At 35.8% G+C, this 26458-nt stretch overlaps 1 protein-coding gene across 4 annotated transcripts in view; it reads left to right on the top strand.

The window, feature by feature from the left end:
• TAFA5 (TAFA chemokine like family member 5) overlaps positions 1 to 26458 on the top strand; it is a 400494-nt gene that overhangs the window by 221434 nt on the left and 152602 nt on the right. For all 4 annotated transcript variants that reach the window (XM_053978647.1, XM_053978648.1, XM_053978646.1 and 1 more), the window contains exon 2: positions 4308 to 4457. In XM_053978647.1, coding sequence (XP_053834622.1) covers positions 4308 to 4457 — 150 coding nt within the window. The remainder of the gene's footprint in view (positions 1 to 4307; positions 4458 to 26458) is intronic.

Below are 26458 nucleotides of genomic sequence, written 5' to 3'. Positions count from 1 at the left end.
AAAAATTGTTCACTGAAACTACAATATAAGCTTGCATGTACAAATCACAAGTAGGTTTTCTGGATGAGCATGAAATCTAAACCTCTGGAAAAATCTGTATATTTAGATCAAGAATTACTTTCACTGTACCCACAGATTTCATTAGTTCATAATTTGATTTTATTTCTTTAAATGAGTTTAAGGTAAAGCCTTCAGCTTTACAATAAGCAAAAATTAAAAAAAACTCTATAACTTGATTGCCGTAGTTAATGTGGATTATTTAGGTTTTTATTTCCTACTGAAGAACAGAAATATTTTTAGCCACATAAAATTAAAATATTATCCCAAGTACCCTCCATGTAATACAAATATCTCTAGTATTTAAGGCTTTTAACTATTGCAGAAAATATAGATCTTTTAAAATCTTTGTTCTTTCAACAATGACATTTAGTTGACAGAAGAGTCTTAGTGGTAAACATGAAAAATGCCCTTTGTTTTTAAGCTTTTCAATTACAAATTATTTTATTTCAAGAATGCAGGTACTAATGATCTTTTAAAAATATGCTTATTTTACCTTGAGATTTTTCCTGCACATTTGCTAAATACATATACCTATACTCATGTTTCCTACACTTCCATGAAAGTCTCACAAAGAACAGTTTGAGAACTGATCATAAATGGACTTCATTTAAGGAAAAAAAAAAAAAACACAAAAGAAGTGATGTGTACAGCATCTGTATACTGTATTACTGTAAACAATTTCAAGAGACAAGCCAAGACCGCAGTCCTGTTTTACTTAAAATTTTAGCAGTTGTGCAATTTTTTATTTTTGTTTATTTTGACTTCCATTTTTAATTCAGAATCCTGTGGTTTTCCCTTTTTCTGAAATAATTCCATATAGAAGCATTTGTGTTTGTGGTGGGAGAGAGTGGGGAGAGATCTGCTGGCATTTTAAGAACGCAGTGCTACACTATGAAAGAGCATTAAAGAACTGAAACTTTTCTCTGTTTAGTAATCAGATGGTGAAAACACAAAATCAAATAAATTGCCAGTGAGATCTTAATTACTGGATTAAAATTATAAAATAAATATTAAATATATTTACATATATATATATATAGTAATGGTAACCACAACAAAGAAATATCTACTAATTAACTTGGAAAGCTCTAGTTTTATGGTATTTCTGAAATAATCTTCATGTTTGGTTCATAAAACAGTAAAACCCAAAATTTTCTTTGGGTTAGACTATTATGACTCTGGGTTAGGCTTATGGGTTAGGATAGTATGACTCTATTCTTTAATTATTGTATTTTTTTCCATCAAGATTATTTTGTTTAGGTTGGAGGGTGGTGAGTTGCAAGTACATAAAGAAAATATAATGAAAGTGTGGAGCCTTTATGAGTGTTCATGGACTGTGGCTCTTAATCTCTCAACTGGAAAAGCTCCAGTGAAACTCCAGCCATTGCTGCCTTGAGATTTCTTCTCTGGCTTTAGGAGTGAAATGGGGCATGTTCAGAGGCTCACCAATGAACAGCCTTTTTTCATTAACATCTGTGAAAGAGGTCACTGTGTTAACTTCCCTGAAAATGAAAGGGAATTTTTGCAACTCAGTACTTGCAAGAAGCATATTCATTTAGTTCCATTACTTTGTTCCTTATGTTTCTAGATGAAATTGTTAAAATGCCAAAGTAGCATACATCATCTAAGTGTACTCCTGTAGACTTATCATCTACCTAATGAAAGACAGAGAGGACATGTTTCACACCAGTATGACTGTCTCTCTGGAGATAGCCTTCCATAACCTTAACTAGTACATTTCATGCTTTACAGCCATCTAAAGCCAAGTAACACTGAATGTACTGTCTGCTGCAGTGCTCAATATGCTTGCAATCTTTGCAGCCTGTGACACAATCAGGAGGAAATATTTATGTCATATATGTAAGAGCTCCTGTAGCTCTACAACAGCTTACAATTTTCTTCTGCTATAGAAAAAGGAAAAGCAACAGGCAAAATTGTATAGCAGTTACTCTTGTGTAGGTATCCTAGTTTTCAAAATTCATAAAGGAAATTAGGTCACTATGCCTGGAAGAAGTTATCATTTCTGAAAACCAAAGCAGGACTAAAATTCTACAGGTCCAAAAGCAGAAAATGCCATTAGCTATTCTTATTGATACTCGTTGCTTGCAGTCCTTGGAAAACTCATTGCCTTCACAAATTATCTTGACATAGAGCTTCATTATTTTTATTCTCCGAGTATAGTCATTATTTGCCTTCGCTGTGCTGTAAGTTTGGTTCCTTTCCTCTGAAATTAGTTTATACAATTATTCACCTAGATTGTATGATTTTTTAATGAAAGAAATAGACTCATGGATAGTTGAGAATATGGAAACCCATATACTTACACGTGTCTTACTTACACTTCCACTTTTTTGTGGCCTAAGGCATCAGGATCTAAATACACTTCTGATTATCTTTTTTTTCATACGATCTACCAAAACAGCTATATTCCTTAGGAGCAATACATCTCCTACAACCCAGAATGAAATATATTAGTGTCAAGGCAAATGGTTGGGTTTTTTTCTTTCTTGCTAAACCTTTGCATCTAATCCGGTATTTTTGAATGAATAAAGAAAAAAAGAAGCATATAACAGAATAAAAGTCCACTAATTAATATGTTTATCCTAAGATGTTTTTATTAACAGACTGGGTGGAAAAGAGTAGAAACACAGGACTGACCATAGCTCATGAGTGTTGGTTGCCAGCAGCCATTAAACACTGGGGTGATAATGTTCACTATTGTGAATATAATATATGTGTTTATAAGTGCCTAATGTATATTACTTACATATGTCATATATTTGCATGAATTTGTAGTACCTTGTTCCATCCTTGAGATCTTAATTTTTGCCATCTTGTAATTAATTTACTGCAGTGTAAGAGTAACAGAAACTTAAAATTTAGGTGCCTTAGCATGGAACGAGACACAATGCTGGTGACAATCTGCAAAATTTTGCTGTTCCACACAACAAGCATTTTAACTGCTTCTGAGAAGAATAGACTGGGTAAACTTGTATTCTGAATGAAAAAAAATGAAAGGAGCATAGAAAAATAGCATTGCACCTTTTGATTTAAAGGCCATTCATATATATTTCAGGTTGATTTTATTTTATTTTTTTAGTTTTGATGTTATAATAGAATTTTTGCTTTGTTCTCTTTTTATTTCTACAGCATAAAATGATTTACTGTGAATATTATTTAAACTGTATTTTTTTCTAAAAACAATATGGATTTTTTTTTTTCTTTAATAAAAGCTAAAACATGGAAAGCTTGTGATTTGCAGATGGTGTTGTACATGTTTACTACTGCACTATAAACCTCAGAATAAGTAATGTATGTAATGCAAAGTAGTAGTTGGGAATTTTTTTTGGTCTTTCTACACATTGAAATTCAATAATGTATCTTTCCTGCCTGTAAAAGGTATTATTTTGGTATACTACTAGCCTGCTGTTAATTGTACCAGAGGAATTGCATTGCTTTAAAAGTATAACATGAACTTCAAACTAATGACCTTCATAAAATAATTTTTGGAAATTTTTGTTTTGTTTCTCATAGCACAGTCCAAATTCAGAATTAGGTGGTGTGGATTTCTTTAGTACTTAGGAAAAGCTACCTATATTGGACAAGTCAATTAAAAGGAAGTAATTACTGAGCTAAGGGTGTGGTGTCATTTAAGACATTTGACAGTTACATAGTAAATTTAGTAAAAGAAAAAAAAGAAATTAACGGCTACATCAAATATGAGTTAGGAAGAGAATTAATTACCTTTCAGTTTAGATGAAGCAAGAGCCAAAGGATTGACAGTTTGTCAAACGTGAGCATGCTTTGAAAGGCTTTTTCCTTCAAAAGCAACACACAAAACACTTAAGACTTCATTGTATTCATGGAAATTTGGGGAAATTTTTATTTTTTGTATGTTTTATAATTTCTTTTCTGAAAGTATGTAAAGAGCATTCCATTTAAATTCCATTGCCATGAAAGTTTGTTACTTTACTTAGCCAACATAAGTAAAAGTAACCTGTGTAACCTCAACTCTCTGGCTTTTATGGAACAATAATCATTTTCTGACAGAACCAGTGTGCAGGGTTTTTGTATGTCCACCACAAAGAAAAATTGTAAGTCATCTCAGTTTTATTATATCCATCATCTGGCTGCCCATTTGTTGTGGAGTGTCTGCTGTGACTTAGGGCTGTGGCTCTATTTGGCTGTAATAGATTTCCTGCAGTGCATTCAGTGACTCTGGTACCTGTTGCTGGTTTTTTTTCCAGGTCAGCTGGCTGCAGGTACATGTGAGATTGTCACTTTGGACAGAGATAGCAGTCAGCCCCGAAGGACTATAGCCCGACAAACAGCTCGCTGTGCATGTAAAAAAGGACAGATTGCCGGTACAACAAGAGCAAGGCCAGCATGTGTTGATGGTAAGAAGCAAAAATCTATTAAATCAGTTTCTGCCAATACAAGAGTGGTGTCTCATAAAAAAACCCCAAGAAACCATAAAAACTCTATAGAAGAAATTTTCATGTTGTCCCAACTAACAAAGGCAATAGCATTGAAATTCAACCAAAGGGTAATACTGAGCAATAGTATAGATATTACAATAACAATTTTTCCATTGGGAATTTTACTTTTGTTTTAACTTGATAGGCAGTTGAATATTTAGGGCATGGTGCTGTTATATTCTACATGTGATTACAGAATCAGCAGTGAAATGGCATTATTTTTTCCTCTACTTTTTATTCCTTAAAATATTAAAAAAATGCAGCAAGCAAGCCTCAAAGGTCTTATGCCGCTGGGAGGCTAATATGACTGCTCCTGTGTGATATTTAATGCTGTTGAAGAAAGCACTGATGCTATAACTGGAACACAGTATCTGAATGTACATCACATGTCCAGTATTTCTTCTCTCTTTAAAATAATATTCTGTATGATTCACTGCAGATGCACTGATAGCATGTAGCTGGAAAACTGCTCAAATACAGGGAGGTATGAAAATGTTTCACTTTGAAATAATTTTTTGAGACAAATTAAATTCTCTGTTACGTTAACAGTGGGAGAGTCTTCAAGAGAGGTCTGCCTTGCAGGGCTTTTAGCAAGCATTAATATTAAAAATGAAATTGGAGATATATTGAAAATAATGATGTAGAATTATATGTTTTGATCTAGTCTCCATTAACAAAAGTTAAAAAAATATGCTTATGTATAGAACTAAAATAAATATGGATTAACTTTGAATACTGGCTGGTTTAAGTCCTTAGATAAAAATATTGTGGAGAACACCCTACTGTTGCCACAGAATTTGGTCATACAAGTGATTATCAAAGACAGCTCAAAAGGAGATTTCAGAGCCAACCCACAAAGCTGAATATAGAACATCATGCACATTCTATTTTTGCGTTTTTCTTTCACTGTTTTTAGTATTCTGTGAGATAGTTTCTTAGCTGTCTCTTTCATAATATAATACTATATCCAGTAGTTCTCCTTTCATGTTTTATTGTAAGATTATAAGATATAGCTGCTTAAGAAAGGAATGATTTTGTCATTTATAGTTGCGACTTTAGGAAAAATGCTTTCTACCAATTAAAATATTCAACATATATTTCCTATTTTAAAACAACAAAGTTCTAAGCAAGAAAAAAAGGGTTTTGCACCAGCTGATGGGAACAAAACATAATTTTTCATCAGTCAGTTTTGGCCTATGGTTAGATTGATTTGCTGTAACTTGGGTATCCAAAGGTAGCTGCTAGCAACTCCAGTTTTTCTTTATACCCAATAAAGAGCAAAAGGGACCTTCTCAGAGTAATTTATCTCATCTTAACTCCCTAGGATAAGTCAGATGTATCACTCTCTGTTACACACTATTTTTCTGCCTTGATACACCTGTGTTTTAAGATGAAACTTAGCTGGAATGTAAATTTCACTAAGAAGACATGACTGCACCTCATCCTTCGATTATTATCTCAGATTGTTTTGAAAATATGGAAACTTTGAGTTAATTTGATATTTGAAAATATTTTTTCTTTCTTTACTTATTTCTTGGGGGAAACTCACAAATAAAATCTGTTTCAAATTCTGCTTGTGCTTTCAAGGTGCTTGATCGACATTTTATGAAAACAGAGAACTGAATGACAGGATCTGTGGTTTGAGATCATGTAGTCAAAGAAGGTTCTTTATGTAATACTTCATGTTTGAAAAATAAGTGGGAAGATCATCAGTTGAAAAATAAAGCTTCCCTTTAACATTTGTGTCTAAATACCATAATTATTTTTTTTAAGGCTGGCAAAGAGCCACATGGAAAAAATGAGGGATAATGGGTACAAGTTTCTTCTGTGGATATTCCAATTAGACACAGAATGATAACTTTTCAAAATGAGAAAAATCATCATTTGAAACACCCCAGGGAACTGGTGGATTCCCTGGTATTGTACACTTAAGATTCAGTTGGACAGGGGTGCTGGGCCATTTGGTCTAGACTGGCATTTTTGCCTAAAAAGGTTGGACCAGATGATCCTTGAGGTTCCCTTCCTACCTGGTATTCTTTGATTCTGTGGCTTATTAAGATATAATAACATGGTTCTTCATTATTTTCTGAAATGTTTAGAATTAGGATGTCAAGCCCTTTGCTAAGAATAACTACAAGATATGTAGGACATGCTACTTTATTTTCCTCAGCATTGTTGGGGATGTTTTGCAATCAGAGCTCAAAAATCAGAGTTCTAAGTAATACTTAGAACTGTATATCAAGTTTCCAGAATAAAATGAAGGCAAAAGTCAAACCTTTGATCTGTAGGTTTTGGCATGAATGAAGTTAAAAAATTAGTTTTACGTAACATCAACACAATTATATAGGAAAGAATAAACAAGCACTTTATCTTGTCTCCAACCTGCTTGCAAGTAAAGCTGGCAGATAAATTAGCCACTGACTGACAAGTATCCATCTATGAATTTACCAGGTTCATACTTTAAAGAATTAACACTGAATTCTTCCATATTTTTATACGTATTTTTAGAATGAATTTTTTCAAACACAGCTCCTTAAAGCTTTATTCTGAACATGACATGAATGCTACATAAAATTATGTAGCAGAAAACTGGTTTTGTCTCCAATATTCAGTCAAACACTGCTGGTTTAGGAACGTAACAACCAAACATAATTACTGGGTTGTTTTTCTTTTAATAAAATAAAGAATCTCATTTTTTAAACAAATACATCCTTCCCTGGGCTTTCTTAAATAGGATGTAGAATGTACTTTTGAAATTTTTCTTCATCTACATTATAGTTGATAGTAAGTATATAATTGCTATTTGACATTTCATTTTTGCTGTCAAAAAAAAAACCCTCAAAAATTTGGTTCTTTTAATTTCATTCTGTATATAGTTTGATTTTAAAGAGATTATTTCTAAAGTGAAGGTGGACCTTAGACCTTTAATGCAAAGTCATATGTGAAGGAAACAGGCATATTAAGTGTGACCTGCTAACCCAATTGTGAGAAAATATTAGCTAACAATTTTGTTGCATCTTCTAGCAAGAGAGTGGTTTAAGAATTCAGTATCAAAGCTGGTAATTTTTACAACTTTAAAATGGGTTGTGTTGTACCTGGTTACCATTTTTACAATGTTCAATGGAGAGAAGTACCTTAGAATATATTCAGTTGTGTAGTATAATTCCTGGAGCTTTGAAATGCAAGTGTCAATTCTTGCAGCAAAAGGAGTAGGTAATTTAAGGGCTCTTAAACTTTACAAATATTGGGTGAGATTGCACTTGTCAACATCACTCTTAGAGTAAGTCCTGAGTTGATTATCAAAATCCACTCTGCTTTCCACTGCTGCATCACTGAAAGTCTTTTCTTAAGAAAGGAAACACAGTGAATGTCAGATAGATAAAACTGGAATTTTTAGAAATGGAAATACAGTGTTTAGAACTTGGTCAGAGCAGCACACAAAGAATAGAGATTTTCTTGAAATATTTCCATGTGATGGAGAAGGTTGATTGGATTTGTATTTTTTTCTAGCAATCTTTAACTATGGCAGATTGCTAATGTATTCTGAAAAAATGGCATCGCTATTCACCCTGATTTAAAGCTTGATTTAGTGTTGATTGCTTCATTTCTACACCCACATAGTCATAATGTATATTTGGTATGTTTTGTTATGATGTAATTTTTATTCATGAATATAGGGTTTGTGATATTATGACAGCAGTTTGCCTGCACTTTTCATCATATTAATTTTATTTGCAACTGGTGTTCCCTAGTCCTATTTTTGAGCTCAAATTCCATAGCAATGACCTCGGTTGCATTAGTTTGATAAGATATTTTATTTCAACATAGCATCTGGTTTATCACCAGTGTAATTTCCCTGTGTGTCAGTTAAGCTTCATCAGTTTTTAAGCTGGAACCAGTGAGAGATTGGAAGATAGCAATTTGCTATTTAAATTAGCAAAGGTACTGTACAAACCCAAAGAATAAGAGTAAGAATTCTTTGGGTTTGTACAGTACCTTTGCTAATTTAAATTTGTTTTAAAGCAAGTGATGAAAAGTCTTTGATAAAAGTTTGTCGACAGATGCACCCATGATTTGTGTTCTTTCACAAGAATTGTATAAATCTGAAAAGATTTGTTATGCCAAAGCATTTTTTAGAATACAAGGATAGTATTCTGAGAAGTGTGCAAAGAACTTTTAAATATTTAATAATTCAAAAGTATATATGTAGAATATATATTTATAGGTAAATGAAATAAACTGCAATTTTGTTCAGAAAATAGAAACTGTTGGTGAGAGGAAAAATGGTATGAGAGAATTTGTTTATTTGCCTGAGAAAATTAGGATGGCAATCATTAATTTGCTTACCCGAATTCTGTGTTTAGAAGACTCTTATGCTCTGGATTTGAGTACCAGTTACTTTTTTGTCAACTAAGTGCTATGAAAAAAGCCAGGAGATCAATCCCAACTGTCCAAAAATCTTAAATTTGGACAGTTGTAGCTCAGGTAAGTGAATTAAAAGTGTTCAGACACCTTTTGTTACAAATCAAAATGTGGTTTGATTGTTATTTTTTTTTTTCTACTTTTTCTACATTTTAGAGTTTTAGTAATATTTAATTGCTTTTGCATGAGTTGTAGCAATATTGGTTTCTATGGGATATTAGTGTATATAAGTTGTTCATACATTATGATTAACATGCTTTTCACTTGGCATTGATTGATTTTGTTTAACACAGACACTCAGGATCTACAAGGAAACCACATTAGTTTCAATCAATAATTCCCTGCTCTTCTTATTATCTCTGGGACTCTATAGGGAGGTATAGGGGTCAGAACTGATCATTAATAGAATCCTAGGTCATGCACTTCAAACAAAACTGCTTAATAACTGGAAAGCTTCATCATTCTAAAGAATCCTAGACATATTGCAGGGAGCAAATTAAAAAAAAGAAAACAGAACTATAATTATTTTTAAAAATGAGAATTTTTGCTTTTCCATTTAGAGTATTTAATATGCTTGTTATTACAATATTTATGTTATTTTATAATTATTTTATTGCAGATATTTCAAATCTTCCTTCATTGTAATTACTATATAATTTACTTAATTACATTTAAGAAATGTCTCTTTAAAACAAGTAAAGCCAAAAGGAAAACTAGTAATATCAAACATGTAAATATCAAACTATCAAATATCAAATATCAAAACTATAAATATCAAACATATTTTTCAACATGGCTTGAAGAAATAATAATTTTTTTCTTCCTTTCCTCTTCCTAACTCCCACATATGCCATCACAAATGCATCTATATGTATAGATGCACCAGAGCATGTACAAAGCTTTATTTTCTCTCAACTACCTCTAGAAAATTCCATCAGAACTACAGATTTTCCTAGTTGCTGATATAGAAGTCAAATTGTTTCTATTACTTATGAGCTTCCCTTTCCTATGTGTACAGTCTGACAATTTCCACCTTGCAGGTCACTTTTCATTTGGAAACATACAGTAAGTTTCATTTTGGTTACTTTGCTTTCAGCTCCAAACAAAGGACAAGATGTGACATTCCAAAAGAAGTTGAGTGAAATTTCTTGTCTCAATAATATCACAAACTTAGTAAAATCATGTAAACACGTTCACATTGAATACCTTTGTTCTATGATAATGAATGTCAAGTGTCAGTTAGAGATTGAAGTGTTCCTTGGGGAAGGAATGTGACTGTTCAACCCTAAGACAGAAATTGAGCAGTGTTAAATGGAACATATCAGTAGCTGCACCATCAATGGCAAGAAAGATGTGTCTATAAGAAATACAGGGAGGTAAGGTTCATTTTCTTTCTTGACTGAGAATGCATAAAAAGAATAACCAAACACATGACATAAAAAGCAAGCAACCAATGAAAAATAAACCCAAAGCCCTGCCAGATTGATAACTACCCTAAAGGAGTACTTTAATGAAGAAGGGTAGGCAAGGGTTTCACTATGTTCTGAAATATTTGTTACCTAAACTCAAACAACTGATCCCCATCTTGAATACTGTGGCAGTTCTGGGTGCCTCAATATGAGATGGACATCAGGCTGTTACAGTGTGTCCAGAGGAGAGTGACCAAGATAATGAAATGTCTTGAGGGCAAGACTTAACAGAGGCAGCTGAGGTCACTTTGTTCAGCTTGGAGAAGTCTGAGGGGTGATCTCATCTCAATCTACAATTTCATCAAGATGGGCAGCAGAGGGGAAGATCCCACTCTTTGGTGACTAGTGTTAGGCCCCAAGGAAATGGAATGAAACAGCATCAAGGGAAGGTCAGATTGGACATTTGGAAAAGGCTTTTCACTGAGAGCATGGTCAGGCAATGAAACAGGTTTCCTTGGGAAATGGTCTCAGCACCAAACTGGTCAGAGTTCAAGGAGTATTTGGAAAATACTCTTGGTCACAGAATCACAGAATCACTAGGTTGGAAGAGACCTTCAAGATCATTGAGTCCAACTCATGCCATAACACCTCAACTAAACCATGGCACCAAGTGCCACATCCAGTCTTTAAGAACACATCCAGTGATGGTGACTCCACCACCTCCCCGGGGCAGACAATTCCAGTACTTTATGACTCTTTCTGTGAAAAACTTTTTCCTAATATCCAACCTATATTTGCCTTGGTACAGCTTAAGACTGTGTCTTCTTGTTCTGTCAGTGCCTGCCTGGTGAAAGAGACCAACCCCCACTTAACTACAACCACCTTTCAGGGACTTATAGAGAGTGATAAGGACACCTCTGAGTCTCCTTTTCTCTAGGCTAAACAACCCCAGCTCTCTCATCTGTTCCTCACAGGGCTTGTGTTCCAAGCCCCTCACCAGCCTCGTTGCCTCCTTTGGATGTGCTCAAGCATCTCAACGTCCTTCCCAAACTGAGGGGCCAGAACTGGACACAGCACTCAAGGTACAGCCTCACCAGTGCTGAGTGTAGCAGAAGGATGACCTCCCTGCTCCTACTGGCCACACTATTCCTGATACAGGCCAGGATGTCGTTGGCCTTCTTGGCCACCAAGGCACACTGCTGGCTCATGTTCAGTCGGCTGTCAACCATTACCCCCAGGTCCCTTTCTACCTGGGCACTGTCCAGCCATTCCATCTCCAGCCTGTAACAGGGGGTTGCAGGGGATAATTGTGGCCAAAATGCAGGACTTGGCACTTGGATTTATTAAACTTCATCCTATTGGAGTCTGGCCATCCATGCAATCATTCCAGGTCTCTCTGCAGAGCCTTCCTACCTTCCAACAGATCGACACACGCTCCTATCTTAGTGTCGTCTGCAAATTTACTAATGAAGGACTCGATGCCCTCATCCATGTTGTCTATAAAAATATTAAACAGAACTGGCCCCAGCACAGACCCCTGAGGGACACCACTGGTGACTGGCCGCCAGCTGGATGCAGCACCGTTCACCACCATTCTCTGGGCCCGGCCATCCAGCAGTTCCTAACCCAGCAAAGAGTGCTCCTGTCCAAGCCGTGGGCTGCCAGCTTCTCCAGGAGTATGATGTGGGAGACAGTGTCAAAGGCCTTGCTGAAGTCCATATAGATAACATCCACTGCCTTTCCTGCATCCACCAGACGGGTCACCTGGTCATAAAAGGAGGCAAGGTTGGTCAAACACGACCTACCCCTCCTAAACCCATGCTGGCTGGGTCTGATACCCTGGCCATCCTGCAAGTCCTGTGTGATGACACTCAATATAAACTGTTCCATTACCTTGCCGGGTACTGAGGTCAGGCTAACTGGCCTATAATTAACAGGATATTCCTTCTCACCCTTTTTATGAATAGGCGTCACACTGGCCAGCTTCCAGTAATCTGGAACCTCACCAATGAGCCAGGACTGTTGGTAAATGATAGAGAGCGTCTTTGCAAGCTCATCTGCCAGCTCCCTCATCACCCTGGGATGGATCCCATCTGTTCCCATAGATTTATGACTATCCAAATAGCTCAGCAGTTCTCTGACTGCCTCCCCTTGGATAACAGGGGACCATTCTGCTCCCTGACACCATCTACCAACCCAAGAGGACAGTTGTCCTGAGGACAAGCTGTCTTATCACTAAAGACTGAGGCAAAGAAGGCGTTAAGCACTTCTGCCTTCTCCACATCTGCAGTTACCAAGTTCCCTCCCACATCCAGTAGAGGAAAAAGGTTGGTCTTACCCTTCCTTTTGCCATTAATATATTTGTAAAAACATTTTTAATTTCCTTTACAGAAGTTGCCAAATAAAGCTCGAACTGAGCTTTGGCCTCCCTAATTTTTTTCCTACATGCCCTAGCAACCCTTATCCTGAGATCTGACCCTCCTTTCAAAGATGTTACATCCTCTTTTTCTTCCTAAGTTCTTCTGAAACCTTGTTGCCCATCCAGGCTGGATGTTTGCCTCATCAACTTACCTTTTGGCACACAGGGACAGTCTGCCCCTGTGCCCTCAAGGTCTCTGTTTTGAATCATGCCCACCTTTCCTGGACTCCTTTGTTTCTAAGGGCTGCTTCCCAAGGAACTCACTGGATAAGTCTCCTCAATAGGCCAAAGTCTACCCTCCAGAATCCAATGTAGAAGTCCTATTGATGTTCCCCCTGATTTCACAAAATATCAAGAACTCTATAATTTCATGATCATTGTGCCCCAAGTGGTCTCCAACCACCACATCTCCCACCAACCCACCCCTATTTGCAAATAAACAGATCTAACATAGTCCCTCCCCTGGTGGGCTCACTCACCAGCTGTGACAAAAAGCTGTCCTCCACATGCTCTAAGAATTTCCTGGACTGCCTCTTTTCTGTTGTATAAAGTTCCCAGCAGATGTCTAGTAGGTTGAAGTCACCTACAAGAACAAGGGCTGGTGATCCTGAAACATTCTCCAGCTGCTTACGGAATAAGTTGTCCACCTCTTCTTCCTGGCTGCGTGGATGATAACAGACTCCCAGTAGGATGTCAGCCTTGTTGGCCTTCCCCCTGATTCTTACCCATAGGCATTCAACTTCATCATCATTAGTTTTAATACCCTTTTAATCAAAAGCCCACTAATATAAAGGGCCATACCTCCACCTCTTCCACCTTTCCTTCCTCTTCAGAAGAGCTTGTAGCCATCCAGTGCAGTGCTCCAGCCATGTGAGTCATCCCACCACGTTTCCGTGATGGCGACTACATCACAGCTCTGCTGTTGTACCACGGCTTCCAGCTCTTGTTTGTCACCCATGCTGCATGTATTAGTGTACATGCACTTCAGCTGCACTACTAATTTCACCCCTAACTCAGGCTCACCACCCTTGGGCCTGCTTCCAGACAGCCCAGCTGCATCTCCTTCCTCCTTCAAACCTAGTTTAAAGCCTTCTCAATGAGTTCCGCCAGTTCATGAAATAAAATCCTTCTGCTTTTAACAGAGAAATTGAGCCCATCCAGTCCCAGCAGGCCAGGTGCTGTAAAAGTTGCCCCATGATCAAAGAACCCAAAGTTCTGCTGATGACACCAACCCTTGAGGCACTTGTTGATCATGTGGGCTCTCCTATTCCTTTTATTTTTTTTTCTCTGCCACCAAAGGGACTGAGCAGAACAGTACCTGTGCTCCTGCCCTGACAACCACTTCACCCAGTGCCCTAAAGTCCCTTTTAATTGCCCTGATGCTTCTCTTTTCAATGTCATCACTGCCATCCTGGAGTATCAGCAGTGGATAATAATCAGAGGGTTGAATCAGCCCAGGGAGTCTCCTGGTATATCCTGTACTTGGGCCCACTGAGGCAGCAGACCTCCTTGTGTGTTGGGTCCAGTTGACATATGGGGCCCTCTGTTCTCCTCAAAAGGGAATCACCCACCATGATTACTCTTCTTTGCTTTTTAATGTTAGAGGTGGTGATCCGTCTGACAGATGAAGCATTATTTGTCATATGGTTTTCTCTAGCCCTGAGAGGAGCAGGGATTGGACTTGATGATCCTTACGTTTCCCTTCCAGCTTGAGATATTCAATGATTCTGTGATTCAGTGACTGGACCTGGCATAAAGCTGCAGACCAGGATTTTGCATAATGTTAGTCTTTTCCACAGAACAGTTCATTCATAGCAGTCAAGTAGCAGGGAGTCAGTACTGATCACAGCTTATAAGTCGGGCACAGTATAGATTTATGGTAAAGGAAATAATGCCAGGATAAGAGTAAATAAAATGTCATTGAAAATAAAATACTTCTTGTACCTATAACAAAGACCCGGAAACACTTTTCACTCATAAGCATCCTACTTCGAGGTTAAACCTGGCGTCAATATACTATTTCGAGTAAAGAGATGGCTGCCTTTTTAAATGATAGGGCAGGGAAATATTTAGGAAAGCAGAATTATTTATGTGATTTGGAAGGTGGCCAGGAACCAGGGGTTAGCAGTGATACTGTGCAAAGAGTGCTGAGAGAACTTTAATTGCCTCTAATGCTTAGTGCCTTGCTTTCACATTTCATCTGAAAGACAACACCTTCAGCCTCCTGGTGTTTGATTGGATGCATTAGTTCATCAATGCTAACAGCTTCATTTTCTTTACTTCCTTGACATTCCTATGCAGCCACCCATGTAGTTTAATCCTCTTTCATCTATGTGCTCTGATGGCAGTTTCAGCACAGAAAAATGGTTAGAGGTTATGTGACATTAGATTGTGGAACCATTTTCTAAGGAAGTGACTAGAAGCCTAATTACTACAGACATTTTAAATTGAACTGGACAAAATAACTAGAGAACATATTAAGCATTAGCATAAGCATGCACTGAATCACTGGGTAGAGTTTTCTGTGCTTGATATCTTGCGGCAGGGCGCTATCAACAACCACAGCAGTCTGATTGCAGTCTGATTCATTACCTAACTTCAGGCAATAGGTCAACATGACATTCCTAAATTCAGGAGTTTGGTCACTGTAAGCTCCCTCTGCATCTCCTTCAGCAGACAGGGGGCTGTGATGGGCATTTCAGAGATCACGTAGTGTGAATATTGGAATCACTTCTGAAAACTTGTCTCTTTTTCTTTTATGGCATTGAAGAGAACATGGGCTGACTAGCAGATAGGTTTTATGCTTGAATGTAATGTATGTAAACATTTGATCAGCTGCTCAGATTGCCTTCTGGAAAAGCCACTGTCTTCACTGATTAGAGGCAGTTTGGAAAAAAATGTAACATGTTTATATTACTCCCTCTGGTTGTTATCCTACCTTCCAGTTATCCCCAGAAGAGTGGGAAAAGAGAAACGTCCAAAATTATTCATGTGTGAAGGTAGGCTTCTGCCAGGGCAACATGTTTGTCTCCAGTGAATGTAAGGGAATATAGAGAGATGAACCTTTGTAAATACCCCTGCCATCAATGGGTGAGGTATAACTATTACTAAATGACATTTCAGACACTATGTGGAAGTAGCACGTTCAAGGAATATTCCCCTCGCCACTAATCCCATTAAGCACAAAGAACTGTAAACAATAACAACAAAAAGTTTCATAAAAGTGAATCAAGAAAGGCTATAACATGGTTAGAAATGGCATTTTAAAGCTATGTAGCACTTTTTTTTAACTTACTTTTTAAACTTAGGTTTAATATCTGTGGTGATAGATGATGTGTCAGAAGAGTCCTAGAAAATGTTAAAATTGATTGCTAAATTAATGACAACATTAATAGCATTATTATACCCAACACAGAGTTGGGTATAGAGACAGAGTAGTTAATGCCAAGCATTTTTTAATATCTCTTTCAGAATAGTCTGCACAGTGCTGATTCAGGGAAAATATTTTTTCTGAAGAAAGAACTTTAGAAAGCCACATATTTATGGTGATATGAAGGAGTTGTGTTTCCCCTGCAGTTATGGGATGAGGTCATATTGGAGGAAAAAAAATATTTGTGTCATAAAAACTGGCATTTTCATGTCAGAAATAAACTTTAATATGTATTTATTTTTTATTTCTCTAACTTGTTTTGCTTATGTTTTGCTGCTGTGTTATTTTACAGTATCACAGACATTCAAGGTACTTCACAAGTACCTAGACTAAAAGCTCTTGCAGTCTAAGGATGGACCTTATTGGTGATACGAGGCAATAAGGATATGTAGCTGCTTCTTTTTGTTAATTATCCACATTCCAGGGAGTAGGATAAGGAGGAAAGCCCTCAAGCCCTCACAGCTTCTTTGTACTCCCAGATGAGGTGGAAGTGGAAAAGTAGAATTTCCACTCACTTGTTTCAGAGTATGTCTTTTGAGAGTTTCAGGGGTTCATCTAGCATCCTTTTGAGAAGGGCATACACAGAGAACTTCCACCCATTCTCATCCCTTTTGAGAGGGCAAGGTTCAGCCCTAATTGAATATGAAGGAAGATTTATCAGTCTAGACTGTGCATCACAAAGGAGAAATAAATTCTTATTTGGGATAGAAAAAAAAAGTGTTTCAGATAAAGAATAAAACTGATTTAGAGTTTGATTTTTTTAAGGAAGGAAAGGCCTATTGATTGGTTTTTTTTTTTTTCAGTTGTTGGAATGTTTTGGTGCACTAACTAGCAGCAGCATTACAATAACCAATGGAAATAATCACCTGTTTTCTCTCCAATTATATCATGTAACAGTCTACAAAATTGAAAGACTCAGTCCTCCTGACCTTGAGAATATTTTTTTTTTATTTTATTTTTTTATTGTATTTTAAAGCTTACTGTCTAGGGTACATGTAATACAGATTGAAATAATTCAAGAAAAGGCTTTCTTTTTAGGATAGACATCTTCTGCACAAAGCAGTAAGCATATTTTAAATTTCAGGCTTCAGCTTTGCATGCATTGCTGAATTTTTAATTTTGTTAAGCATAAAACATTGAGGGCTTGCTAAGAATATTGACAAATTCTAAGCAGCTTTTCAAAAGTAGTTACCCTAGACACAGCATTGACACTCTTGCTTCAACAGCCTTAAGTCAGAATTTTGATGTATGTTTTGGAAGTCTAATCACTATATATAAATATAAAGCCAAGGGAAATGCCAGCCTTGGAAAAGAAGGCTGCAGCGCTGAGTCCAGGTCCCAACATAGCCCTGCCCAAAATATAAATGACCCAGTGTCACCTGGTCATGTACACTGACACATCCTCCTGTTGCCTTACTATGTGTTTATGTGGGGCAATACCTGATGGGATCCCTCTCGAAGGGCCTATTGCCTGTCTGAAGAGCATCAGCAATTTGTTCCTAGCTGAAGTTTAATCTTCCTTCAGAAGACAAATCATGCTATCCACAAAGTGCCTGGAACCCAATTTTATTGTGATCTGACTTTGTGAAACTGGATCAGGAACATATCATGTTTTAGCTAATAATATCAAGGTTTTCTCTGTGCATTTCATCTCAGAGAAGTTCAGATGTCTGTCTCTTTCGTATAGAATCTACCTGAATTTTTATTTTCAATTGCAGGCAGCCTGCTTAGTAACTTCAATGTGAAGCTCCTTGTTGAAGTGGTGGGCCACAGGCAGATAAACTGCCTCACAGTCTTGGGGTAGGAGGACATTTGGGTTTAAAAAAGCTCGTTAGGTCTTTACTGTTAGAAAATACTGCTGGGCTTTTAGTACCAGATTTCCTGAAGAGATGTTATGCTAATGAACTGAGTTTTGCAATTTTGCATTTGTCACATGTCAGAAGTGGAAGTCTTGGTTTGTTTGAATATTTTAAGTACCTGACCTCTGTTCATTTGAATTCATATCACACTTTAATTTTTGTGGTTTCACCATCCTACACTAAAAAGTGCTGAGTTAGTGTTGCCTTCCTTTACCAGTGATATGAATGGCATTATCTGCATTGGTTGGTGTTAAGCCCCAGACTTGTTTGATGAGTTTCTTAAAGGGGCTTAGGTTTTTTATACCCTGAGGCAGGGGCACAGGAGAAACATGACATTCTCAAGAGGTTTGCACAACAAACTTTTACTGTCAAACTTTAGAAAATAAGGGTACTTGGCAAATTTTAAAGCAAATATTCAATCCAAATAAAGCATTTTGCATGGCATTGACTTAGAAACCTCTAACCCATCCAACTTTAAGTTACCCAGATTCTGAGAGGAGGAAATTAGAACAGAGAGCAGAGAAAGGTTAATAATCACCGCTTGAATTCCAGTGCAATTATAGCTACTGTAAAATCCAAATGCTGGGCCTTGCCCATGTGTGCCTTTGTGCAACTGCTCTCATCTGCTTTGGTCCCCTGGGACACTTCCCTCCAGGTGGGGCCTCTGGTGTGCCAGTGGCAGACAGTCATTCTGGGCCGGACAAGAGGCTCCAGGGGATGCGATGTGAGTGCACACCTCACTTTTCACAGAATTTGCCCTGCCTCCTGTTCTTTTAGGTAGCCTGAGTACAGCTAATTTTTAACCTATTTGCACAGTTTAAAACCTTTTGGTTAATGTGGAAACAAAAAATATATGCTGAGTATTGTGTTGACTTCAGTTCTGTAGGTACTGTGTGTAACATAAGATTTTATTTTCTGGTAATCATACGGCGTTTTTCATATTTATCCCTATCTTTTAGTTGTATATTTCTATATCTTGTTTATGAATAAATATATAGAAAACAGAAAACCCCTTTATATTTATATTATTATGTGACATTGGAGTGAATAAATTAGAAGCTGAAAGGCCAAAATACAAAATTCTTCCCCAACATTTAGTGCTTCTGCTCCAATATTACTTTCCTGGTCAAGGATGACTTTGCAAGTAAAAAAGTCTCACTGTTGTACAAAGTTACCTAGCAATTGTAATTGTCCTAAGCTGGTAATTACACCCATGAGAGTAGTTTCCAGGACAAGCCAGAGGACTCAAGTCAGGTTTAAACCAGTGTAAGAGCCCATCCAGCTATTACAATGTCTAAACTAATTTATTATGAATTAAGTGGTGCCAGTTCTTTGTGTAGGAAATTCTACAATGACATTGTGTTCAGCATGCAAATAAAGATTATGGAAAGGTTTCTGTACTTGAAGTAGTTTTTGCTTCTCTTTGAGATGTTGATGACTGTATCTGGAACATGAGCATGAGTCTAGATCCTATTATAGAATTAATAAAATAGCCTACCCAGACAGAGAGACATGATTCCTATCTTGATATTTTTATAATTTAAGGTTCACATACTTTAACCTCTTAGTCAAATTAAGAATGCTATTGAAGCTAATGAACCTGTTTCCTTGAATTTGGATTTACTGGATCAGTACTCTTCTGGATAGATAGATATAATAAAAAAAAAATAATGGGATCAGTGCAGTGACAAGCTTCCCGTAAGAAAGAAATTTGAAGATCTTCAGATTCATGTAAGAGTAATTTGAAATTCTTTGTATAAATTATTTCCCTTTTTTCTAAGTTTTTATATAACAATTGCTTTAAATAGTGTACTTTTCACTATAGTCTAGTAATAATCTACGCAGGCTTTTATTTGGAATAGAAAATGTGATATGAGAAAGACTAACTGCTTCTCAGTTTGCATTGGATTTTTTCTGTACTCTGAATTTGGTTTTTTTAAAATTATATTGTGGACTGTTAACATAAAGAGTTGCTTCTATTTATTTTTTTAATTTCTTTTGCATTGAGTCTGCCTATTAAAATAATGAAAAATAGTGTTCCTTTGATCTTTGAATTCATATCATAATATGATGAGATTTAGAGGTGTGACATCCTGTTACAGTGCCCCTGCTAGCTTCAATATTCAACCTAATTTTGGAGTATTCTTCAAAGTTATAGAACTTCACTTAAATGTTAATTTGCACAATATTCAAGATTCAAATTTTCACTTTCTCAGAATACTGTGCCTATGTATAGTATTTTACATGTATAATATAACATGTTGCTTTTTATTTTTATTTTCCCATAACATAAAATGTCAAGATTTTCTGTACTGAAAAGCAGTGGCATAACATATTTGAACGTAAATGAAAAATTACAGAAAAGTTGTGTATGACAATACGATATGCACAGTCTATCAATTATGAAAATTCATCAGAGTATATATATACATGAGAAGCATAAAGAAAAAAAAGGAGGTAAAGATTCAAATTAAAGCAGTATAAATTTATTGTGATGTCTGTGAAAGTGAGGTTTAAGAAAATTATGTGAGTATTAGTAAGTATGCTCAAATATATTAAAAAATTGGATTATCAGCAGATTTTTTCAATTTGAATTAAAACATTTGTTTTTTCCTTTCCTAGATTTTACCTTTATGATGTAAAGCTGAATCCACTTGAATGGTTTTGAAAAGATTTTGCCAATTGAAAAAAAAAAATATTCATGAGAATCAAAATGGGATAGACACTCTTTTCCCTCTCCTTACCCTCTCCCCCTCTTTTCCATATCCTTTGCATGCCCTGATTTGAATGGAAAAGGTTTCCACTGAGTACTAGATTATGCTTTCTACGAAGTTATTTGTGTCCCAGATTTGTTGACTCTAAATACTGTATGATATCAGCTAGAAAATCAGCTATGGTCTTGGTGTTCAGCAATATGCAACCTTGATAGCCATCTGTGTCCATAATACTTTCATTAATAGGATGTGCTATCATCAGACCAGAATTTCATTATGCTGCAGAGGCACAGCAGCTGAGTAAGGAGAGATAACCAGTAGCTTATAAGAGTAGCATTAAGAGCAGTCATTGACATTTTGAGAAAAATAAGGCATAACTACCTCTGAAGGCCTTTCCTGTTTCCTGTAAGATTATCAGTAGCTACTGAAACCAAATTTTTGTGGGTTTTTTTAATATGTTTTATAAGGATTTTTTATCCACCAAAGTATTTAATCATTGATCTCAGTAGAGCAGTACTGATATCTGTTTCAGGTATAGACTGCATAGTTACAATTTTCTAGTAGACATTCAGTAGCAGAGTTGCAGATGTAATCACGAGTAAAGGTCTTTTCTGAAAATTGGTTGTTGCTGCTGGATTCATCAACATAAAAAGAAAATAACACTTTCCATACCCTTTCTGGGGAAAAAAAAAAAAAAAAAAAAAAAAAAAAAAAAAAACCAAAAAAAAACGGAGACAAAAACATCTCTGAGATTGTTCAGTAGCCTATTTAAAACGGTTTTCATAAAGGCATTTTTAGGAAAAATAATAATGTGTTCATAACTTAGTTTACCATTTTATATCCTTTCATCACCAAAAGTATATCACATCCTTTAGAGCAAAATGAGACTGGGCACATGTCAATAATTTTGACTTCTTAGATCAGTCAAAATTAGTAAGATTAGAAAAACATTTGATATATCTATAAAAGAAGATTGGCAAGATTCTTGTTATTGCTTCTCATGGCTGCCATGGTAGTGTGCAAGGGCAATCACAGTCCTTTATTATGCTGCATGCTGTGGAAACTCAAAATAACAGTTAATCCCATTCCTGAAAATTAAATAGAAATTAGAGGGAGAAAGGGCCAAAACTTACTAGAGAAAATATGAGACAAAATAATCTTGTTCCATGCTTGTTCCATTTTGTTAATTTCTGTAGGGTGTAGCAGAATTAAGTTGTGCTGAAAGCTGAAAGAGCCAAATGAAAACAATTTATGATGGAAAGAGATTCTGAAGGGAAAAGGTGTGAAGGGGATACAGCTGTAGAAAAGATCCTGAGAAATTTGGGTATGCAAAGAAGCATGTGTAAGAGAAGGAAGAGTAAAGGGCCAGAGCAAGTCAATACAGAGTAGAGGAAGTCTTATCAGCATTTTAACAACATTTTTGAGCTTCCAAAATATTTTCTTTTGCTGATTATATATGTACTGATGTTATTTTTAGGATATTATCCTAGACTGTGGTTTTTTTGTAAAGTTTACTTTTTGGGTTTTGCTTTGTTTTTGTTGGTTTTTGGTTTGCTAGTTCATTGGTGGTTTTTTCTTTTTGTTTTGTTAGTTTAGTAGTGTTGTTGGATGCTAGACTACTGGACCTATAAAAAGAAGAAGGAGTGTAGAAGAAAGCAAGAAGACAGAGGATGGAGAGAGGGTGGAGTCAAGGACAAGGAGCTAAACACTATGGTCTGGTTAAGTAAAATTAGAGGTTGGCTAATGAGGTAAATCAAAAGGCGATACAGAGGAACTGAATAATTGCAGTGGTAATAGCATGCCTTTCCAAGTGAGTAAAAGCTGTAATTAGCTCTGAATTTAGCAGAAATAAAAATAACAGGTATAGATTCACCTGAAGATAGAAACAGAAGCCCATTTTGTTCTCATATTTGTGAGGGACGGTCGGACCTGAACCAGGAAGGTGAAACAGAAGTTAATATTGCTATATATCTCTGAATATATCCTTACTTTTGCTTTCTCCTGAGCTGCTTTTTAATTTTTTAGTATAAGAGAAACATTATTTGGTTTTACCAATAATGCATGCTTTAATCAAATGGAATAATTAAACTCCTAAAGGAAGACATTAGTGAGCAAATTGAGTTAGTCATATTGCTCGCTTCCTCAATCTTTATCACTTTTCTCACAAATCCATTAACAGATATTCATCGGTTATTTGTCCTCTTACAAAAAGAACTTGGAAATAACAGCCATCACCTAAAACACAAGATAAATATGCCTGCCATCCAGAGTTACTTGACATCCACATTGGTGTAGGACTTTTAATTGCATTTCTTCTCTTCTTATGTTCAATGATAAAGTATCTTCGACATGAGGAAACCTTTTCTCCTGCAAGTAACTGTTGTGCAGAGGTTTCTTCAGCTACTTTTCTCTCCCATTTATCTTGGGTAGACTGTTCAGACCAGGATGCTCTTCTTTTGTTGTAAAGTAGTTAATCATATTTCTAAATATAATGTGAATTAAAATATGAGTAAATCTGTTCCTCATTGCTTGTGTAGTAAGGCAAGGACAATATGGATAATGTTTTCATAGACATTCATCTTCTTGACCCATTTTTATCCTCAATGTCTGCTTTATACATATGTGTATAATTTTTTGGTTTAAAAATATAGATAGATCCTGAGCTTCATGAGACAAGGTGAGTGGATGGAGTGTTTAGAGTGGAGAAGACTGAAGTATGCTCAATGTCAGGATGCGTAAAATAGAAGATGTGATACTAAATATTTCATATGGAGAGATAGGTAATTTAGTAGAAAACTATTTGCAGTTTTACAAATGAGAGAGGAGTGACATCTCATATCTGCCTGAGAGTAAATGTTTGCTTGCTGATGACTCCAGAATAGTTAATTAAATGCTAAAATCCATTATTCTTCATCCTTCTGCCCCATCATAATACTGACTAATGATCTTGTCAGGAGTTTGCAACTAAGTTCACAGAAGTCTTGGTGAGGGTTGAACAGTGTCCAGTAATGGTGATAATACATTAGCTTAGAAGGCAAAGCTAGAAGATGGCAGCTCTCCGTAGTCCATTTTTATGTTCTGCTGGAGAGAGTGAAGCTAATGAGGGCAGCAAGAATTTATCAGTACTCCTTTAACACTGGTACTTTCAAACAAGTTACTGGTAAAGACACTGTATCCTCTGCTAGGCCTTCAGCCACTTGGTTGTCTCTTCAAAGTCTTCAGAGTTTGTTGTGTTATTAAATTTTGTATTAAGTCCTTTGTTCTTTTATTGTCTCGTTGTAAGCAATGGCTCACTTTTCCTGTGGTGCTCATAATTGTGTATGTGTACATATATACATGTCCTCATTAGGTGTTCCAGTAATAAGACCTTATTTGCTCCTTTCTGTGAACACTTTTCTTTCAACTGCATCTTTGCAGTTTTGAAACTGCCAAGGTAGATGCTGGGGCTTACGTAGCTTTGCAATGGTGCGCTTTTATTTTTCCTGTTTTGTTCTCAATTCTTTTTTTAGTAACTTGTATCATTCTGCCTCCAATTCTGACAGTTACTGAGCCCTGGCTTGATGTTTATTTTGAAACATTTCTGGTTTGATTTCCAGATTTGTCTCTGAGATGATAACAGCTAAATTAGAGTACATTCCTGTATAACTATAGCTAGAGCTATTTTTTTCCATGTGCATTACTTTGTTTTTATTGACGTTGGATTTCGGCTGCCAGTTTATCATCTGATTTCACAGCAGTATAAGATCTATTTGCAGCTTTCACAATTTTCTTTCTACTACTCAGAGTAATGTACTGACATCAGCATATACACTTCACAGTTCCAGCTTAGTAAAAGCTGCAGCATCACATTTTCCTGGCTTTGGACATTCTGATCCTGTTCATCTGTATTTTGTGTTGTTTATTAAAACTAAACAAGTTTCACAGTTTTGCAGTTTTCTCTGAGTAAAACTATTAAACTTCAGGTTGTCCTTGGCTTTTTTTAATTTACTCTTTCTGATCTCTATGTCCATTTGTAGGAATGCAAAAAGCAAGGAGAACATGCCTATGATAAGTTAATTAATGTAATATAAAGTAATAATATCACTCACTGTTGTTTGGAAAAGGACATTTCTGTTGGGTTGGGAATTGTTATCAGTATATTGGGTCTTTTTTCTAGCCTGATGTCAGTAGTCAATTAGTTTTGGAAAGTTTATTTTTATTGTAGAATAATCAGTTTATTTTGCTGACCAGCACTTAACCTGATTGTTTTCCACATTTTTATTTTTTAAATATTTTTCCTTGTCATTTGTTTGTTTTTTTCTGTAATGTAAGCTTTAATTTATTGCAAGCTGAAAAAACTTATGATTATCAAGTGGTTGGAAATGTAATTGAGACTGCCTTTTACATCTAGCATTAGTTCATGCAAATTCACACAAAAAATGTGTACTGCCTGTTTACAAGAATCCTTTATCCTTAATAAAAATACTATACCTGGCAATTTGTTAGTTATAACATGAGTCAGTTCAAACTCTTAGGAGTCAAGATGGTTTCTTTTCTCTTAAGTCAATATACACTAAAACAGTAGGATATTTTACCATCAGCAAATTATAAGTAATCTCACAATCTCTTAAATGCCTTTGTAAAATAATTGATTGTAAATCTGAGCTTCTAGCCAAAATTACTTATGACCTTATATCACTGAGATGGCATGTTGTCATGTTTGATACAAGCTGAAGAAAATAGTTATTTTGACAGCTTATTTACTTTGGGGTTTGTGTGTGACATGTTAAAATAACTCTCTGGTGATCATCTGTATAGAAAATAAGCAAAGTTTTTGGATTAATCAAACATTAAAGTAAATTTTGGGATAAAGGCAGAAAAAAAGTTCTGTTTGGGAATTCATATTCTTAAAAAATTATCTTTCCATGCCATTGTAAAACTTTTTTTGGTTTAGTGTTTATTATGGTTTTTTTTTTTTAATCTAGATTATACATTTTTGCATCTGTAGAAAAAATTTAATTCTATTAGAGAAAAATGCCAGCTTTATAGATGTATAGATATTTAATTCGTCATTCTTCTTGGATATTTGTACTCCTTTTACAGATATTTAGGTGGTAAGTGCATTTATGTTCATTACTGAACTAGTGCTAGAACAAGTTGGTTTAGTTTTGTTTGAAGCTTTTTAAGAGAAGATAAGACCTATTATCTTTGAGGTGTCTTCATTCACTGCTGCTGATTAGCAAAGATTAATAGTATTTTAAATTGTAATTTAATTATATCTATCAAATAATTCAAACAGGAAATTAGTTCATTATATATGCAGTTAATGGAACTGAATGTCAAGCTCATTATATGGTATTAAAATTTTGCCACATTTAGTGTAGCTTTAAGAAGAAATACTTGAAATAGTTAGGATTCTCAGTACATATAGTGTCTCTGCCTTTAGGCATAGCCTAAGGCTCTGAACATTTTTAGCAAGTGGAACTCTATTAGAATCCATTTTCATAAATAAAAACAGAATTTAAGTTATTCTTCCCAGGGATTAGCTATCTGGGACTATTCTGGAATGTATTTATATTAGTGTTAATTTCCTTAGCACGCTAATTTATTTCATATTTGTATGCTCAAGTACAAACTCCTCCAGGACCATCCCTATGTCAATCAGCACATGCAAGTCCTTCTTTTTTG

The sequence above is a fragment of the Vidua macroura genome, chromosome 5 (genome assembly GCF_024509145.1).
Source record: "Vidua macroura isolate BioBank_ID:100142 chromosome 5, ASM2450914v1, whole genome shotgun sequence".
Taxonomy (NCBI): Eukaryota; Metazoa; Chordata; class Aves; order Passeriformes; family Viduidae; genus Vidua; species Vidua macroura.
The sequence above is the reverse complement of the archived record's forward strand: the minus strand, read 5'-3'. Positions and strand labels throughout refer to the sequence as shown.